This window comes from Canis lupus, chromosome 5 (assembly GCF_048164855.1).
Source record: "Canis lupus baileyi chromosome 5, mCanLup2.hap1, whole genome shotgun sequence".
NCBI classification, from domain to species: Eukaryota; Metazoa; Chordata; class Mammalia; order Carnivora; family Canidae; genus Canis; species Canis lupus.
In genome coordinates, this window is record NC_132842.1 from 59395696 (window position 1) to 59413788 (window position 18093).

Genomic DNA, 18093 nt, shown 5'->3' on the forward strand with positions numbered 1-18093 from the left:
TGCGAAGTAGGAAAGAGCCAAGTGCCCACCCTTCTCCGATTATCTGTGGAACCATCGGCCTGCACTGGGCTGGTTTCTGAGCTTCTTTCCTCCTCTTTCTGAACCCTGGAGGGGACTATGACTGGAATAAAATGCCGCCTCTGTTTGGGAGACAAAGAACAGAGTGGCTCCTCTGGATCAGCTGTCTCTCCTTGGCTGCCCAGCTCCCTGGCCTCCCCTGTGCCTCTTCTGAGACGTCCCATAAGGAAGGACTTCTGGGCTACACTAGCAGCTGCTGCCTGCTCCTGAGTGGTTGCACTCTGGACATATTTTCACTGGAGAGCTTAAAGGAATATTTTACCATAAAAAATCCTAAACTCTGGGAGATGTTAAAATGGGCCATGTTAAAATGTGGCCATGGCTGAGGAGGCAACCTGGCCTGTGTAGAGCTAGTGAGAGCATATGTGTGTGTGTGTGTGTGTGTGTGTAAAAATGAATGATAACGTGTGACACGCATGGTATGTTGCATGCTACCTGGAGTGAGAGAGCGTTTGAGTGAACGCGTGGACTTGGGTTTACAAGGATGTGTATACTACAGTGTGAGAGAACGAGGCATAGAGCATGTGAGAAAATGTGTGTGAGGGAGAGCAAATGTACGTGTGCAGTAAGGAGCACGCGAACCATTGCACGTGAGCCATTGCACTAGAACCATTGGCGGGAAGCACGTATGAGAGTCTGAGCACCGGATGATCATGTGAGTGCTTGTGTAAAGGGTGTGAGACTGTGGAGGTGAATCCGGGTACCACCCAGAGTGTGTGAGAGCATGTGTGTCAGAAAGTCAGAAAGCGTGCTAGTTTGTAAGTGTGAAGGACAGCACGGGAGAAGTGTGCATGTGAAGGGTGACGAGTGTGTGCGAAAGTTCCGTGCTAGGGTTAGCAGATGCACATGTTGGAGTGTAAGTTGAAGTGTAAAAGCACGTGTGTGAGAACGGAACGTGTTCGTGTGTGCGGACTAGAGCACGTGTGAAGGCATGTGTGAGGGACGTGTGTCCTGGCTTGCGAGAGTCTGTACTCGAGAGCGCGAGCACGTACGGCGCTGCGTGTGCACTAGTGGGAGTGCGCGCCCGTGTGCAAGGCGTGTGCCGGGCGTGCGCCCCGGGGCCCAGCGGGAACCCCCGGGCGGGGAGGCCTCGGGTCAGCGGCCCCGCGGGTGAGCAGGGGGCGCGCGCGGGAGGGTGCGCGGGAGCGCGCGCGCCGCCGACCCCGCCCGGCCGGAGCCGGTTGCCATGGGAACGCGCCGCGGCCCGAGTTAATCATTTCCTGTGGAAAGTGTGCGGGAGGGGCGGGAGCGGGGCGGGCCGAGGAGGCGGCGGCGTGGAGCTGCCTCCCGCCGGCGGGCCGGGCCGGGCCGAGCCCCGGGCTCTGCGGCGACGCCGGGATCCTGCCTCCGCCAGGCCGGTGAGTCGGGCGGGGGGACCCGGGACCCGGGCGGGCGGGGGAGGCGGGCTGGGCTCTCGGGGGTCCGCCCTGCCCGGGTGCCGGCCCCGCGTCCGGGCCCGCCCTGCCCGCGGGACCCCCCTCGGCTGCCCGGACCGCCGCGGGGCGCGGGGCGCGGGGCGCGGGGCGCGGGGAAGGCCGGGCCGCGGAGAAGCAGCCCCGCGCTCGCCCGCCGCCCCCGCGCCGTCCGGCCGGAGCCGAGGACCTTGCCCCGCCGCACGGCTTGGGGCGGCACGTCCCCCGGGGTCGCAGCAGCCTCGGGAACCCCTTCCGATCTCTTGGGCCCCGGGAGAGCCGGAACCGACCCGGCAGCCGCGTGTCCATCAGGGCCTCCCCCTCCGCTTGCAGAGACCCTCCGCACCCCCAGGGATCCCTTGAAGGCTGCAGTTTCGAGCCCTCCCACCGCGTAGGTTCCCTGGGCAGTGCGCTTCCCCCCTCACAGGGCAGGGGTGGGTAGGCCCGCCCCGAGGCTGAAGGAGGGCCTGGGCCAGTGCCCTCCCGGGCAGAAGGAAATTGAGCCAGTGACAGCGGCAGCGGGGGGAGGGGGACCCCAGGGGGGAGGGTGAGCCAGAGGCCACCTCCTTCAACCCCCTGTTGTGAGTTAGAGGAGAACTCTGGCGCAGTGAAGGGCCTGGCCCTGGGAGGTTTTAAAGAGGAAGCTGAAATTCTCAAGTATGCCCCCAACCCCCAGCATATCTGTCTCAAGGTTGTGGGTCTTGGCTGTCCCGGACCTTTCACCCTCCCCTGGCCCAGGCCGATGGAGCACCTCTCCTTGCCCAGGCGCACTTCCTATGCCCTTGATAAAGTAGCTATCTCCTTGGTTGGGAAAGTCATTTGCAAGGAATGCAGCCTCCAAATGGGGCCTTGTATTTGCAGTGACTGGACTTTAGGGACATAGGGTGATAAGTTCTGCTATTCTTAGGGGAGCAGAGGTTTTGAGGGCCGCGTTGTCCTGGAAGACCCAGGAGGTGTGACTGTGTGCAGGGGAGAGCCTAGCTCCGGTCCAACCTCCCTGACCTCCTCTCCCAGGGGGACTAAGCCCTCCTCAGAAGCAGTATCTGGGCAGTTGTCAAATCTTGTCCCTCAATCATTGCAATATCCCTGGTCTGGGGGAGAGAGCGGGGGTGGGGGGGGGCTGCAGCTATGGCTGTGGCGTAGACAAAGAGGGGCAAATCTGTCCCCCTTGCCAGGCCAGCCCCTCTGCATTCACACACCACTGGAAGGAGGGAGATCCCTGAAAAATAAAAAATTTGAGTTCCTTTTATATGCCATCATTGTTCTGGACACTTTATATATGCATTGTCTAATTCTTACGCCAACCCTTTAATGTGGAGTTCTCCCTTTTTTCAGATGGGGATAATGAGGCACAGAGAGGCAAAGTAATTTTCCCAAGGTCACACTCCAGTAAGTGGCAGAGCTGGGTCGGAACCAGCTTTTGGTTATAGCCACTCCACTACATGTCCCCTTTGTCCCACCCCGTGAGTCCTATGTTGGTAGAAGCCTCAGCCTTGGACTTATTTGAGTCCTGAATACTTTTGACTTTCCCACCCTCCTGGCTACTAAATTCAGCTGCTTTTTCCTCTTCAGGATCTTGCACACACCCTTCCTCTTTCTTCCTGCTATCTTCCTGGCTGCCTCTCCGACTTCCCTTCCAGAAAGCCGCAGGAGTATTGTCTCCTCCGGTCCCTGTCTCTCGGACTTAGCTGATCTCCTTAACAGTCTTCTCCCTCAAATGTGGAATCCACCTTTAATGCCCATCTCACTTTTCCAGGAGCTTGGTATGCAGGTGGAACCTGGTTCTCTCCCTCTTTGCCCCGTTAGGCCAGCTGGTCTTTGGGGTTGGCATGTGTCCAGCTCTGTGTCAAGCAACCTGGAGAAAAGGGCATCTGGCTGTTCCCCCAGCCTCCCTCTGTTCCACACTGGTCCATCTTCGTTCCTCAGTGGAGCTGGCCCTCGTATTTGGATTAGCTTTCTCCTCGTCCTTTGGCCCACAGTCCAGTAGCACTGTACCCAGAAGTGTCCTCTGAGCTGTCTTCCTCAGTCAGGGAAGGCAGAGAGCACGACTCCCTAGCCAGTAAGCCTGGCATCCATCCAGGGCTCAGCTCCGTGAACTTTGGTCACCAGATCTTCTGCTACCCATCCCTGCACTCTGACTTCTTTTGCCTCTCCATGCTTCAATCATTCCTGGCCCTGTCGACCCAGCAAGCTCAGATCTCTCCTATTCTACACACCACATCCTCTCAATTCAGCCTCCCCTCCTTATCCTGGCCAAACTTCCCCACAGAGAAGGAAGCATTGGCTTCCTTTCACCCTACCCACCTCTTGGGCCTACTCAGCTCTCTCCTCTGCCCGGCTCCATTAATGTGCTCGCTCCCTTTCAGAGCCTCCAGGACTTTCTTCTAGTTTGACCTCTCCACGGCATTGTTCACTGGGAACTGACCATCCTCTCCTTCCTACTTGCCATCCAGTCAGAGGTGCAGAGGACTCTGCACCTGCCTAGTGTTGTTGCCACCTATGACTGTCCTCCCAACGTTCCTTACCACCCAGAGTGAGCTCTATCCTTGGTTACTTTTGGTGATTATATCCTTGTCTGTGGCATTGGGACCCTCCCCGCTCTGAGTCTCCAGACCTGTTCTTTTCCAAGCTTCAGTTCTTTTCCAAGCGTTCAGGGAACGCTTATTTCAGGGCATTCACCTATCAAGGCATTGCCAGGGGTTTGGTGTGGGTGTTGTTCCAGCTCCAGGCTGGTTGGTATAGGGCTGCACAGATGAATGTGCACGCACACGCACCTGCCATGGAGAGCCATAGAGAGTCGGGGGGATTGGACACTGTTCGAATAGGTAATCTCTACTGTCTGGTGGAAAGCAATCTGCAACCCAGGTAGCACCATTAGGAAGTTCTTGGGTGCCTCAAAGTCCATTTTAAAGCCAAAAGCAAATTCCACATTGCCTCTCTGAGCTGACTTGGCTGCTTCTGTTAATAGCATCACTGTCTGAGTCTGGGACTGTAGCTTGGTACTTAAATGCCCTCACAGCTGCTTTACACATGATAGGTGTTCAATAAAGATGTGTGTAAGGAATACTTAAAGTCTGTTCTATTCATCTGCTCAGTTCATGAGAAACCTACGCAGCTTGCTTTCTTTCTTTCTTTCTTTTTTTAAATATTTGTTTCATTATTTTAGAGAGCACAAGCAAGAGGGGCAGAGGGAGAGGGAAAGAGAATCTCAAGCAGGCTCTGTGCTGAGCATAGGGCCCCATGCGGGGTTTGGTCTCATGACCCTGAGATCATGACACAACCAAGAGTCAGAGGCTTAACCCACCACACGAGGCAGGGGTGTTCTATCCAGGCCAGTGCTCCCCACCCCCAACTTCATTCTCCCATACCACCTGGTGCCTCCCTGCATCCTGTTCTGATTGTGAAGGTTTGTTGAAGTGCTTACCTCCCTCCTGACAGGGAGCTTTGAGGCCCTATCTCTCCTGATCAAAGAGGACCCCTGGCAGGTGCCTGGCACAAAATAGACACTGGATAAATAATTATTAAATGAAGAAGCAATGAATCTTTGTATCTTACTGCCTGCCAAGTTGTAGGCACAGAGTGAAGGCTAGTTGAATAGAATGAGTGGACTTTAAGAGAATTTGATCTATATAAGCCACTGTGTCACTGGCCACAGTCAGGCCCCGTCTGATTAGAGTTGCTGTCGACCTGTGCGTCCTGTGTGTGGGGCTGTGACCTGGCGCATCTTCAGGCTGCCAGGCTTCCAGCCGAGGGGCTGAGATGGGAGGTCTCCGCAGGGTGCAGCTGACACACCGGGTGGTCTCTTCACCCACTTCTGAGCTTCTCTACTTGGGAAAAAGCCCCCTGAAATGGTGAGGGGCTGTGTTGGATCGCGCAAGGCCAAGGATCGCTGCGGGGGGCGGGGGGCTGCCGCTGCGGGTATAGTGACCCTGTTGCAGGCGGCGGGCTCCCTCCGAGCTGCCACCCAGGTGTCGTCGGTCGCCGGCTCAGCCTCGCCTCCCCGTTCTGTCCGCAGGCCGCCCGGCGCCCCGAGGAGGCCGCTGAGCCCCGGGCCATGGTCCCGTCTCGCCGGCCGTGGAACCTGGGAGCCACGCCCTCGCTGCGCGGCCTGTGGAGAGTGGGCCGGGCCCGCGCGCCCGAGCCGGGGATGGCTCGCCCCGCCCCCGCCGGCCCGGCCGCCCGCCCTTTCCCATACACCGGCCCGGGGAGGTTGAGAACTGGTGAGTCCGCATTTTTAAAATGCCTCTTTATTTCCCTTCCTTCCTCCAGATAGCAGCGATGGGGCCGGGCTCTCTCGCAAGTTCCTAGGCTCGGTCAGGGCTGTCAGGTAATTACAGGGTGCCGGCAGCCCGCGGGCCGGCCGAGTGGGAGTCGGGGCGCCAATCTCGCCGGCGCTCCTGCCCGGCGCTCCTGCCCGGCGTCCTGCCCGGCGTCCTGCCGGGTGCTCCTGCCCCGCGACCTGCCCCGCGTCCTGCCCGGTGCTCCTGCCCCGCGACCTGCCCCGCGTCCTGCCCGGTGCTCCTGCCCCGCGACCTGCCCCGCGCTCCTGCCCCGCGTCCTGCCCGGTGCTCCTGCCCCGCGCTCCTGCCCCGCGCTCCTGCCCGGCGTCCTGCCCCGCGCTCCTGCCCGGCGTCCTGCCCCGCGACCTGCCCGGCGTCCTGCCCCGCGCTTCTGCCCCGAGTCCTGCCCCGCGACCTGCCCGGCGTCCCGCCCCGCGCTCTTGCCCCGCGCTCCTGCCCCGCGCTCCTGCCCGGCGTCCTGCCCCGCGCTCTTGCCCCGCGCTCCTGCCCCGCGCTCCTGCCCCGCGCTCCTGCCTGGCGTCCTGCCCCGCGCTCTTGCCCCGCGCTCCTGCTGGTGGAGAGACGTCCCGGGCGCCGAGTTAGACCCCGGCGCGGCCGCCGAGCGGGGGGCGGGCGGGGGCGCGTCCTTGGTCCCCCGCCCAGCTCGCAGTCTCGCTCCGGTTTGTGCCCGCAGCTGGTAAACAAGGTAGGTGAAGTGGCTGCCCCGGTGCCCCGTGCGGCGCGGACACCTGATCGCGGCGGGTCAGACCGCTGGGGGCGCGAGGAGGAGCCGCGGCGCCGGCAGAGTGTGGGTGCCCTGAGCCGGGTTTCAGGTGCTATGTGGGGCGGCTCCCGCAGGGTGGCCCACAGCAGGTGGGGGCAGTGAAGGAGCCCGCCTGGGATGCTGTCAACACCAGCTCTCCTTTCTGGGTCGCGTCCCCTGGTGCCTCACAGGCCAATAAGTGAGCGGCACCTCTGATTTGCCTGTGGGCTGGGTTGTCGTTGGGTCTGGGCAGTTGCCCCACGACTGCCTCCTGAGGTGAGCTTGGGCAAATCTATCTGGAAGTGTGGAGGGAGAGAGGGTCTTCAGTCCAGATGTCATCAGACGCTTGCTGTCTGTTGTTCCTGACCTAGAGAAAGAGGTTTAGATTACCAGCCTGTCTGAGCTAGCAGAGTTCCTCTGGCTATCAGATCCAAGCCCCCCTGGTACACAGAAGGGGAAACTGAGGCCTAGAAAGGGTACACAGCAGACTCCTGTTCCGTCTCCTCTCCCACCACATTTGTGCCACTGGTGGGCACCAGAGTGATACCCTCCAAAGTGTCTCTGCAGGGGACAGTGAGGCTGGGGATGGCACTGGGGGCCTCTGGGAAAAGCATAGGCTTTTGGGTCAGGTAGCCTGAGTCATCTGGAGGGGGATGAAGACGGTCTCTACTCCACATGGTTGTCCTAAGGATTACATATGTAATATGAATGAGTATTACTTTTCTGGTTAAACAAAAAAAACAAGACAAAGAAAAAAAAAACAAGCAGAAGACAAAATATGTTCCCTTGGAAAACTAGAAAAAATAAAAAAATAAAACCCAGAAAAGTATAAAAAAGAAAATAAAAATCACCTATAAGCTTGTTAGTGAACATCTTATGTAGTTCCTTCCGATCTTGTATATGTGGGCATGCATATTGGTCTATTAAATGAGTATCATGAAGATTATATGACCATACAGGCTTATCTGCTTTTAAAATTTAAGACAAAGGTCAAATGAAATCGTGTGAAATGCTAAGCAGAGTGCCTAACAGTGAGTAGGGCTTCAGCCAGCTTGTCACTCCTAGCCCCTCAGCCCCCACCCCGACTCTTGCCTCTGTCTTGGGAGGTATAGGCAGAGGGTGAGTTAGCCCATGGGATTGCAGGACTGGCTCAGTGTGACCCTGGGCACGGTTTTAACCCTCCCCGGTCGTGGTCCTAATGGCCTGCACTTATGGCCAGTTTCTGTGTGCCTGGTGGAGAGTGAGCATTTTAGGTGTGTCATTCCATGTAACCCTCAGCACAGTACTATGAGCTTGGTTCCTTATCCCCATGTTATTGATAAAGGAAACTGAGGAACAGGCAGGGCAGTAAGCACTTGGCCGGCTGCTGGCACTCAGGATACTGTCACACCCCCATGAGGCTGTACTCATTCCCATCCCATGCTACCCTGCAGGCTGTGGTGGGGGTTGAAGTGGGTGCATGGGATGTCCATACCATGATCACCTCTCTCCCCTGTCCAGTGAGGGAGGCAGTGGGTCAGAGGCTCGAGGGGATGCACTTTAGCTGGTGCTGAATATGCTTTTGGAGGCTGCTGGGACCAGGCCACCCAGCATGGCGTTGGTCTTTATGAAGTCAGGGGAGAAATTGCCACCTAGAGGCGGCCTTGGTAATAAAGCCACAGCCCTGGGGTGCTCCTCCTGTGAAGTTTAGTGCAGCCAGGTTGGCATCGGCTTCCCTTTGCTACTCTCTGGAGAGGGAGTTCATGAGCAAGTGTCAGCCCAAAAGCCACTGTGGAGGGTGGGGAACACATGTACCCCAGAAGCTTCCGGTGCCTTCCCAAAGGGAAGCTCGGGGTGGCTTTTGGGAAGAAGGGAGCACAGCTCCTGCCTGGTGCCAGGCCTTCCCTCCGAGTAGGTCAGGCATGTGAGGGCGTGTGAGTCCCTCCTGGCCGCGCCCGGGCTGGCCCAGCATGTGGGGAAGCGGAGCTTTGCCACGGCCCTAGTCAGTGGTCCTGGCCACCAGCCTTCAGCCAGGGGCCTAGCATCTTACCTGCATTCTCTGTCCTGGAACAGGGCGTGGAAAAGACACCCCGATCAGCAGTGACGAGGACTCCGGAGCCCGAAGTGCAGCTCGCCCAGCCCTAGCTCAGTGTCGAGCCCTCAGTGTGGACTGGGCCGGCCCTGGGAGCCCCCACAGGCTCTACCTGACCGTACAGGTAAGCACTGGGGCCTTCAGAAAGGTGAGGGGCCGAGCCAGGCCGGTGCACCTTACTTAGCCCTCTGAGCTGCTGCAGCTGGGTCACTGGCAGGCTCTCTGGGGAAGGAGCACGGAGAGAGAGCCGGGGACCTGCCTTGTGCCTCTTTGCTAAGCTCCTCATGGCACATCTGCCCTGAGCCTGTGTGGATGGAGCAATTTGCTTTATTAGGTTATCTCCGGGAAAATCTCACAGGAGATGACAGAGACTTTTCAGCCACACCCTGGCTGAGGTGTTAAAGTCAGAAATGTGGGACCTTCACTGAGAGGCTATTAGGAAAACAGGTTTGGGGTAGCTGTTAATCCCCACTCACACTCAAGCATGTTTGTCCATGGGGCAATATTTGTATTTCCTATTTAATGTGGGAATCCAAAGCTAGACAGAGGGTTTTGCTAAAACTTTGATTCTTTCCTCTTGCAGTTATCACTAAATGACTTTCTAAAGACAAATTTACGTATATTTGTGCATTTGGTCATAGAATACATAATGTTAGTAACAATAACTATGATTTATTGAACGTGGATGTTGTACCAGGCACTGGTGCCATGTGTTATATATCTCACCTCAGTGCTCAACAATCTCAAGCCACAGTAACTGTTTTATTTGAGATGTATGCGTGAAGTAATGGAGGCTCAGAGAGGTCAAGTCACGTGCTACTGATCACACAGCAAGCCGGGATCTGCAGAGCTAAACACGACAAGCTTTCTAACATGGTGTAAAGAATCGCTCGGGCATGGAACAGTGTCTGGACACTGAACGCCTCCTATATCCCTATATCTTTAAGAAATCCACAAGAGTTAGGTGTTTATGTATTTGTCCTATGTAACCACTGAATTATATTTATACAATTTTGTTATTTATTGGTACATACTGTTTTGTGACTAGCTCTTTCCCTCAACTTAAATCTTGATTTCTTTATGCATGTCAATATACAGAGATCTACCTCATTCCTTTAAACTGCTACAAAATCATCTACTTTGGGGTTTACCATAAATCATCTAACTGGTCCCCTATTATTTCTGATTGCAATGAGCTCCTTGAATAGCTATGCATCCACTCAGCTATGGCTTGGAGCAATGTTAGGGCGCTGTACTTTTTAATGGATACATTTGTTAACATATTTATGGGCCCGGTGCTAGCCCATAACAAAGCAGAGATATAGAGCTGATATTCTGGCCGAGGTGCCAGAGAATAATCAAATGATCACAAAAGTGTGAAGGCAAAGTGGGCAAGGACATTGACACAATGACGTGGGATGAAGGACCAGAGTTATTTGGGACTGTTGCGAAGGCTCCTGCCCAAAAAAGATTGTACACGACAGGCTTACTTTGAAGGGACATGAGCAAACGGGGGGCAGGATGGAGTGCAGGAAACCCAGGTTCCCTTTGAGGGTATATCCTCCCTCATGCAGTTGAACGTTCTGGGCCCAGGCGGCATGGGGCCCCGAGTCCCGAGTCCAATCTGAACATGGCCCAGGGCTTCGTGTTGCTTCAGGGCCAGTCTTGGGCTCCAAGGCTTTTCTCGGTGCTTCTTGTGTGGTTCATGTGCAAACTGAACCAAACGGTCCTTCTTTTATCTTAGGATTTGCAAGAAAAGCAGGTCTGGTGTGGGAACAGTTAAAGAAACTGGAGAACCCATTTTTTTCCCTCTGCCTTGAGCCCTGGGTAGTTAACTTGGGAGGTGGTCAGAAACCGGCTGCCTTGAGTTGGGCGGTGGCTCTGTTCTTGCATTTTGATTATGGGGTGTTGGGTTGTGGTTGCTGCTGAGTCCTGGGGTCAGCAGATCTGCTGAGAATCTCTGAGAAGCTCCTGTCAGCAAGCAGTTTCCATGTTCGTGTCCTCCTGGGCCTTCATGAAGTTCCATTATGTTTCTAGGTGCTTCGAGGTGAGGGACGTGGGGGCTGAAGGAGGGACCCAGGCACTGTGGGGTGGCATAGTAGGCTTAGTGAACCTCCTCCCTGCCCCAGCCTCCCAAGTGTTAAAACCTGAGATGCTCCCTTGGGAAGTGCTGCAGAAATTCCCAGCCCCCCCCTCCCCGCCCTGGGGGCCCGGCTGCCCTTCCTGTGGCTTGGCCAACAGGCCAGAAATAGCATAACCTTTGCTCCGGTCGGCAATTGGAAACTTCCAGCTGCTGCCATTGCTGCCACCGCTGACAAGCCTGCTCGTGATGGTGTGGCAGTTGGTCAGAGGGTGGGGACAAAATAAAGTTGTTGGGGGGGGGGGTTGTTTCCTACATGTGAGACCTGGTGCTTGCCACCCTCCCTTCTCAAGCAGAATGTGAAGTCAAGAGAGAGAGGGAGTCAGAGATGGTGAACAATGAGGCTGCTGGTATGGCTTTTCTGTTGGGTTTGGGGTTACAAAAGTAAAAAAACAACAAGAAGGAGGAGTACAGAAATAATATAATGCTAATGGCTACCCGATATTGAGCTCTTTCTGTGCGCCAGACGCTTTGAGAACTTTGCACAAGTTCCCGAAGTTACCGTCCACACCAGCTGCATCAGGTGGCCATTATCATTTCTATTTTAAGAATGGGGAAAAAGGGCAGCACAGGTGGCTCAGCCTTCAGCCCAGGGCGTGATCCTGGAGACCCTGGATTGAGTCCCACGTCAGGCTCCCTGCATGGAGCCTGCTTTTCCCTCTGCCTCTCTCTCTCTCTCTCTCTCTCTCTCTCTCTCTCTCTGTGTGTCTCTCATGAATAAATAAATAAAATCTTAAAAAAAAAAAAAAGAATGGGTAAAAATGAAGCTTCAGGGAAGAAAGGTAACTCACCCAGAGCCACACAGCTCACACAAGGCATAGCCAAGGCTTCACACCCAGCCCTTTCTGACTCTACACTCAGAGCATTCTTTTATTTATTTTTTAATTTTAATTTAATTTTATTTAAATCCAATTAAGCATCATACAGTATATTATTAGTTTCAGAGGTAGAGTTCCCTGATTCATCAGGAACTGTGTGTAACATCCAGTGCTCATTAGATCACATGCCCTCCTTAATGCCCATCACCCAGTTACCCCATCCCCTCACCCCCCTCCCCTCCAGCAACCCTCCGTTTGTTTCCCAGAGTTAAAAGTCTCTCATGGTTTGTCTCCCTCTCTGATTTCATCTTATTTTATTTTTCTCTCCCTTTCTGTATGCTCCTCTGTTTTGTTTCTTAAATTCCACATGAGTGAAATCATATGATAATTGTCTTTCTCTGATCGACTTATCTCCCTTAGCATAATACCCTCTAGTTCTATCCATGTTGTTGCAAATGGCAAGATTTCATGTTTTTTGATGGCAGAGTAGTATTCCATTGTATATATATATCCCACAACTTCTTTATCCCTTCATCTGTTGATGGGCATCTGGGCTCTTTCCATATTTTGGCTGTTGTGGACATTCCTGCTATAAGCATTGGGGTGCAGGTGCCCCTTCAGATCGATATGTTTGGAACCTTTGGGTAAATACTCAGTAGTGCAATTGCTGGGTGGTAGAGTAGTTCTATTTTGAACTTCTTGAGGAACCTTCATTCTATTTTCCAGAGTGGCTGTACCAGCTTGCATTCCCACCAACAGTGTAAGGGAGTTTGCCTCTCTCAGAGTATTTGTCTTTTGTTTCAAATACAGGAGGCAAAAATGTGTCTGTAGGGGTGCCTGCCTGGCTCAGTCAGAAGAGCATGTGACTCTGGATCTCAGGGTCAGTAGTTGGAGCCCCATGTTGGGTGTAGAGATTACTTAAATAAATAAAACTTAAAAATTAAAAAAAAATGTCTATAATCCCCCTTCCCAGATTATTTTTTGTTGACCATAAAAAACAAAACAGAACACTGTAGATGGTTATAAGGCTGAAAATGCAATGCCAAGGAAAGGTTCAAAATGAAATATGAAGACTCCTTTCCCTATTTCCCACATTCTCATAGTCCGGTTTCATTTTTCCTCGCCTAAAAGTTTGAATGATGCACGTTCTCCTAACTGCTGCATCACCTCACCTCCCAGAGGAGGCCTGTTTTATTTCTCTTATTGTCAAGTGGAATTGCACTATACATGTGGTTCTGTGGCTTGCTTTGTATGTCTTTCTATGTGAGCTGCAGGTGATTTTCCCTGGGTGACTCTTTCTGTCCTTCCCCGACCCTCCCTGCCTGTCTGCTGGTCTGTTCTACCTCAGCCCCTGGTTTCTCTGTGACCAGGACATGGGGGTCAGGGGTGTAGCCTTCCCCTGGTTGTATGGATCTGTGTGCCCCGCCCTTGGCAGTTCTGAGCTGGTGCCATCTGTCGGTGGGGGCAGTCGACATCATGGGGGGAGTTACCCTGAGATTGCCATGTGCCCGGTGGGGCTGGACAGCCCTGTGAATGGTGGGACCTAAAGCAGGCAGCCCACTGCACAGGTGGCTCCAACCCCACAGAGTCTGCAGGGACAGCCCAGTGAGCTTCATGTGAGACCTTCTAGGTGCCCAAGAACTTTCTTCCCTGGTGCAGATGCCTGGCTGCTAATGGGGGCCAAGAAGACGCACTGCTGCTGTCTTGTGGGCACATTTCTTCCAGACCCCATGCCTTATTGTCCTCACCCACTCACACAGCGAGGGACGGATCCCTGGGCCCAGGGGGCTCACCAGCTTCAGGAGCACAGGATCCTTAGCCTCAAGGGGGTCCTTCCCCACTGCAGTCCCCTTCACGTGAGGATTCTGGTTGTGTCTTGGCAGCAAGCCCTGCTGGACAAGAGTCAGGGGACGAAGGAAGAGAAGCTCTCGAAGAGGCAGGCGCCGGCCCCCAGGCGGGCCCGGGAGGCCCACGAAGCCGGTGGCAGCATGAATGTAGAGAAAACAGGTAAAGGAGGTCTGCCCGCCAACCTGGAACGGCCCTTGCTAAAGCTGGCCCTGGAGGGGAGGCTGCTGTGGCATTTGAGCTGTCCTCACACACCGTCTCTTCCCCTGCAGGTGGCCCAGCCGAGTCCTGGCCACCTCGACATGGAACTCGGGGACCCCAGGCTGCCCATCCCTACTCCAGGGGTTCCCCCTTCCTGGTGATCAGAGGCTGTGGCCCTTGTGGGTTGCGGTTGAATTTTGCTGCTTTTTGTCTTTTCTCCAGTGCCTGCCAAAAGCAGGCCAAGGGTGGCAGCCTCAAAGATGCCACGACCTGTAGAGAGAGGCCTGAACCCCTCCCGTTTATCTGTGGATCCATCAGGGACCCAGAAGCTCTAGGATAGGACCTCACTCTGCTGCCCCAAGGCTGGGAGAGTGGAGTTGGTGGCTCCATTCTTCTCTGTCCAGGATGACTGGTTCTGGAAGATTCTATGGGCCCCCTGCGTGGGGTTCCCTAGCGGGAAGCCCGAGCCCCAGCAGTAGTTGAGAAAAGGCAGCCTCAAGGAACCCAAGGGGATGGCCAAGAACACTGGAAGAAGAAGCAGCTGGTCTTTGCTTGTTTGCTTCCTCCCATCACCAGGGGTTGATTTATGTTTGTGATCTTGCTGTGTGGTGAAGGAGCTACTGCGTCCTCTGGGGCTGTCCCAGAGCTGCAGTCTTCTGGCTGGCATTGGGGGGCAGGTGCCAGGGGCTGGCCGAAGTGTGGGCACATAGGCCATAGGCAGGGGTGCACCGGCCAGCCAGTCAGATCGGCTCTCCTACTTTGTGGAGAAGAGAGAGACCAGCTCCTGTCATGAGTGAGACGGAGTCTGGTTAGTGGGGCCGGGGTGCCTGAGCCTGAGTGCCCTGAGGGGCAGGGTGCAGGCAGGGTCTCTGAGGCACCATCCCTTGAGAACTTGTGCTGACTTGCCTACTACGAGGCATGCTGCCTCCTCAGCGCCAAGGCCCATTCGGTCCCTCGTCCTCACGTGCGCCTCTGGTCTCACCTGTCCCTCCTCCTTTGACCTTCCTTATTGGCTTCTTCAAGGACTCTTCTCCCTTAGCAAGTGCTCAAGTGCTCTCCAGGCCCCGTTTCAGCTCCCCTGGCTGGGCTCCTGTGCTGAGGTCAGGATGAACCCCTGTGTGGGCTCCAGGGTGTCTCAGAACCTTTTCCATGTCCTAGATGAGAAAAACTATTCCATGTCTCATCCTAGCCCTGTAGCCTCTTGGGTGACATTCATGGATTCCAGGCTCCTTTTACACAGTTGCCTCTTAGGGCAAGGACCAGTGTCCCCATTTCACAAAGGAGGACCCCAAGGGCCCCACCCTCCTGTCTCTTAAATGGCAGAACTAGCTCCGGGGACCTGGAGTCTAGTATGCTCCCCACCACACCGTGGCAGGCTGCAAAGGGCTGAGGGCCATGCTGGTCACATGCTGCTCATGGCAGCCCCGTGTGCAGGCCTGGAAGCATCCATCTGACCTCACTCTCTCTAGAACAGATAGCAAAAGCTTGGCCCACTGTGTGTGATGCGCATGCTGTGTCACATGCAGGCCACATGGCCAGGGCCCCTAGCCAGCCGGCGATGTACTGGCTCCAGCTCCCTGGAGCATCTCGAGTCGCAGCTATTCCAAGGGATTGGGAGAAAGGGAAAAGCCAGCCTGTCTGTGCTTTGCCTGCTCTCTCGAGAGCCGGACCTGAGACTTCTCAGGGTCTCCCCTGCTGCGGACAGGGCTGAGTGAGATACCCCACCCAGCCCGGAAGCTATATTTTGGCTTCTCAGAAGTCTCAGTGAGCACACTTGCTGTGTCCTGGTGGGTCGAAGTTGCCAGTAGGGTGTGTGACTTCAGGTGCAGAGTCTGGGAGCCCCCAGGAGTCCTGCCTCACAGCTGTGCCTCTGAGATGCAGTGTGGGGGCACCCAGAAGCCCGGCTGCCCTCAGAGTGGAGGCTTGGAGCTAGCAGGTGCTGCTTGTCACACTAAATTCTTGGATGCTACTTTCTGCCTCCTGGGGCTTTGGCCAGGTCTCCGTTTGGGTGACCTGGGGGGAGAGGCAAATCTCCTGCCCTTACACCCTCCCCTCTGCCCATGCCCACACACCCCAGCTCCTCACCAGCTCTGCTACTGCAGAGATGGTGACCATTCTCAGTGTCCTCCAAGCAAGCTATGACAAGCATCCCAGTCCCTATCAGCGGGTCATGGCCCTTGATTCTGTGTCTTTGTCCTTCCGTCCGTCTGTCTGTTTCTCTCCTGCTCCTGGTGACAGGACAGTGGAAGGCCGAGGGAGGAGGAGGACTCTGGCTGAGGCACCGCCCCCCCTGGTATTTATCACTTCCTCATGCCTGTGTGGTCCCTGTGCTCAGTGCAGGTGTCGGCCCTGGAGCGGGCCTGGCTGTGTTCCTGCTCACGTGCTGTGTCCGTCCCCATGTGTCCTGGTCTGCCTGTCCCTTGCATACGCACACCCTCCCCTCGCCCCTCCTCTGTGTACAGGTGACCACTCCCTGTGGAGGTCAGGGGACAGGCTGGGGAGCCTCTGCGCCTCTCTTCTGTACTCTAGAGGGGGTTTGGGGTTTAAAGAAATCATATTCTCCCAAGAATAGTGTTTTCTGGGGAGAGGACCCCAGACTCTTAATCATCTGTTGCCAGAAGCCATGTCTTTCTCAGCTATGATTTGTTGTGGCCTGGTCACGGAGAGGGGATTGCCCATCAGACTTAGGACACATGCTTTGAGGGGGTATAGGGTGAAAGTTGCTTTCCTAAGTCCCGACCAGGTGATTCTGACCCCAGAAGCTCCCCCTGGAGCCCCGCCCCCTGGCTAACCCGTGCTGCTGCTGCCCCCAGCTCTTGTCCCATCAGCTTGCATCCCCTTCCCCCCTCCCGATGGTCTGGCCTGCCATGACGAGCCCCCTCTCCGGAGCCGGGGTGGATCCTCTGCTGTCCTGCTGATTGGCCACTACTTTGCTCATAGGTGGGCGGCTCTTTGGCAGCGGGAGGTGCTCGAGCCTGGGGGGGCCGCCAGGTGTGGCCCCCATGGTGCATAGGATGGTGGAGGCCATGTCCCAGCTGCAGGAGGAGAAAGCTCGGCTACAGGAGGAGCTGGCAGCCCTTCAGGAGAGGCTGGCCCTCCAAGACAGTGACCAGCAAGCCACATCCACCCAGCTGCAGAACCAGGTACTGGGGAGGATGGGATGGGCAGAGGCTGCTGCCTACTGTGGAGCAGGTTGGAGGACACTGCTTGGGGCCCTGGGAACCAACCCACCAGGCCATCTGGCTTAATGGATGGACAGATTGAGTCTCTTCCCTTGGCTCAGGAATGCATGAGAGGGCAAGGTGGCAAGAGTCAGAGGCTTGGGTCTTCCGTCCTACTCATCCTCGTGCCCCAATCCCCGTGGTTCCCAGGGGCCAGGACCTATTTCTCCGGAAGTAATAGACTGTGTGTGTAGAATGGGAGTGAAGCGGGAAGGTACGGGATGCTTCTAGGATGCTTCTAGCCTTAAGGCTAGTACTGAGGGCACCCCATCTTATTCAGTGCCCTGGACTGGGCTGTCCAGGTAGACAAAACTGACTACGGAGGTCACCCCAGGGAAAACCAGTAGGAAAGGAGAGGCTGTATGACTGCATGTGGGAGGAAGAGCTCTCAGATCTCTGGAAGCCAGGGAGAGCCTCAGGTTTACACTGGCCAACAAGGACATGTGCAGACTGTGCTGCATGCCCCCTGGGGCTGACCACGGGCCCTCCTTCCTCCGCTGCATGTGGGCCTGAGGCCCCTGTCTGGTCCCATACCTGTAGTCAGTGTTGTCTTTTGTGTCTGTCTGACCTTCCCTACTTCCCCAAAGTCCCCCACCCTGTCTGTATATCATCTCTGCCTCAGATTCCTGCCCTCAGCTCAGGGCCCAGGGCTCTCTGCTTTTTGAAAAGCCTGCCTTCTGGTTGGGCTAAATTCTTTCTCTGGTTACTCAGCACGTGGAGCTCCTCCTGCTCGGGGGAGCTTCACTGAATACGATGACCTGTTCTCAGTTCCAGAAAGCAGTAGATTATTTTTATGCATTTAAAAAATATTTTATTTATTTGAGAGAGAGAAAGAGAGAGGGAGAGAGCATGAGCAGGGGGGGAGGGACAGAGGGAGAGGGAGAAGCAGACTCCCCACTGAGCAGGGAGCCCAATATGGGGCTGGATCCCAGGAGCCTGCGATCATGATCTGAGCTGAAGGTAGACACTTAACCGAGCTACCCAGCCACCCTACTTTTGTGCATTTTGTAAATGTAGCATTTTTTTTCTAGCTTACAGGTGTGTCCTCTTCTCAAGAACTATGTGTACTGACCACCTGCCCCTTGCTGAGTTAGGTGGGCCTCCTTGGGGGGTTGTGTTCCTAGTGCCCTGTGTCTCCCTCTGATACACTGACCACATTATTTGTTGCCTCTGCCTCCCTATCGGGCTCCTGTAGGCCCGGTGACATACTAACTTTGTCACTCTTGCCTCCTGCAGTGCCCACCTGCCTCCCTCTCTCAGACTT

General features: G+C 55.4%; 1 protein-coding gene across 7 annotated transcripts in view; it reads left to right on the forward strand.

The window, feature by feature from the left end:
* The first annotated feature begins 1324 nt into the window (after positions 1-1324).
* Positions 1325-18093, forward strand: part of KIFC3 (kinesin family member C3) — a 37941-nt gene continuing 21172 nt past the window's right edge. Inside the window, exons 1-5 of one of the 7 annotated variants that reach the window (XM_072826932.1) lie at positions 1325-1436; positions 5506-5710; positions 8586-8728; positions 13446-13569; positions 16549-16751. In XM_072826932.1, coding sequence (XP_072683033.1) covers positions 5545-5710; positions 8586-8728; positions 13446-13569; positions 16549-16751 — 636 coding nt within the window. In that variant the 5' untranslated portion in view covers positions 1325-1436; positions 5506-5544. Of the gene's footprint in view, positions 1437-5505; positions 5711-5759; positions 5818-6360; positions 6477-8585; positions 8729-13445; positions 13570-15869; positions 15902-16548; positions 16752-18093 lie in introns of those variants that run through there. The other 6 variants (XM_072826935.1, XM_072826931.1, XM_072826936.1 and 3 more) reach the window with 6 other exon arrangements.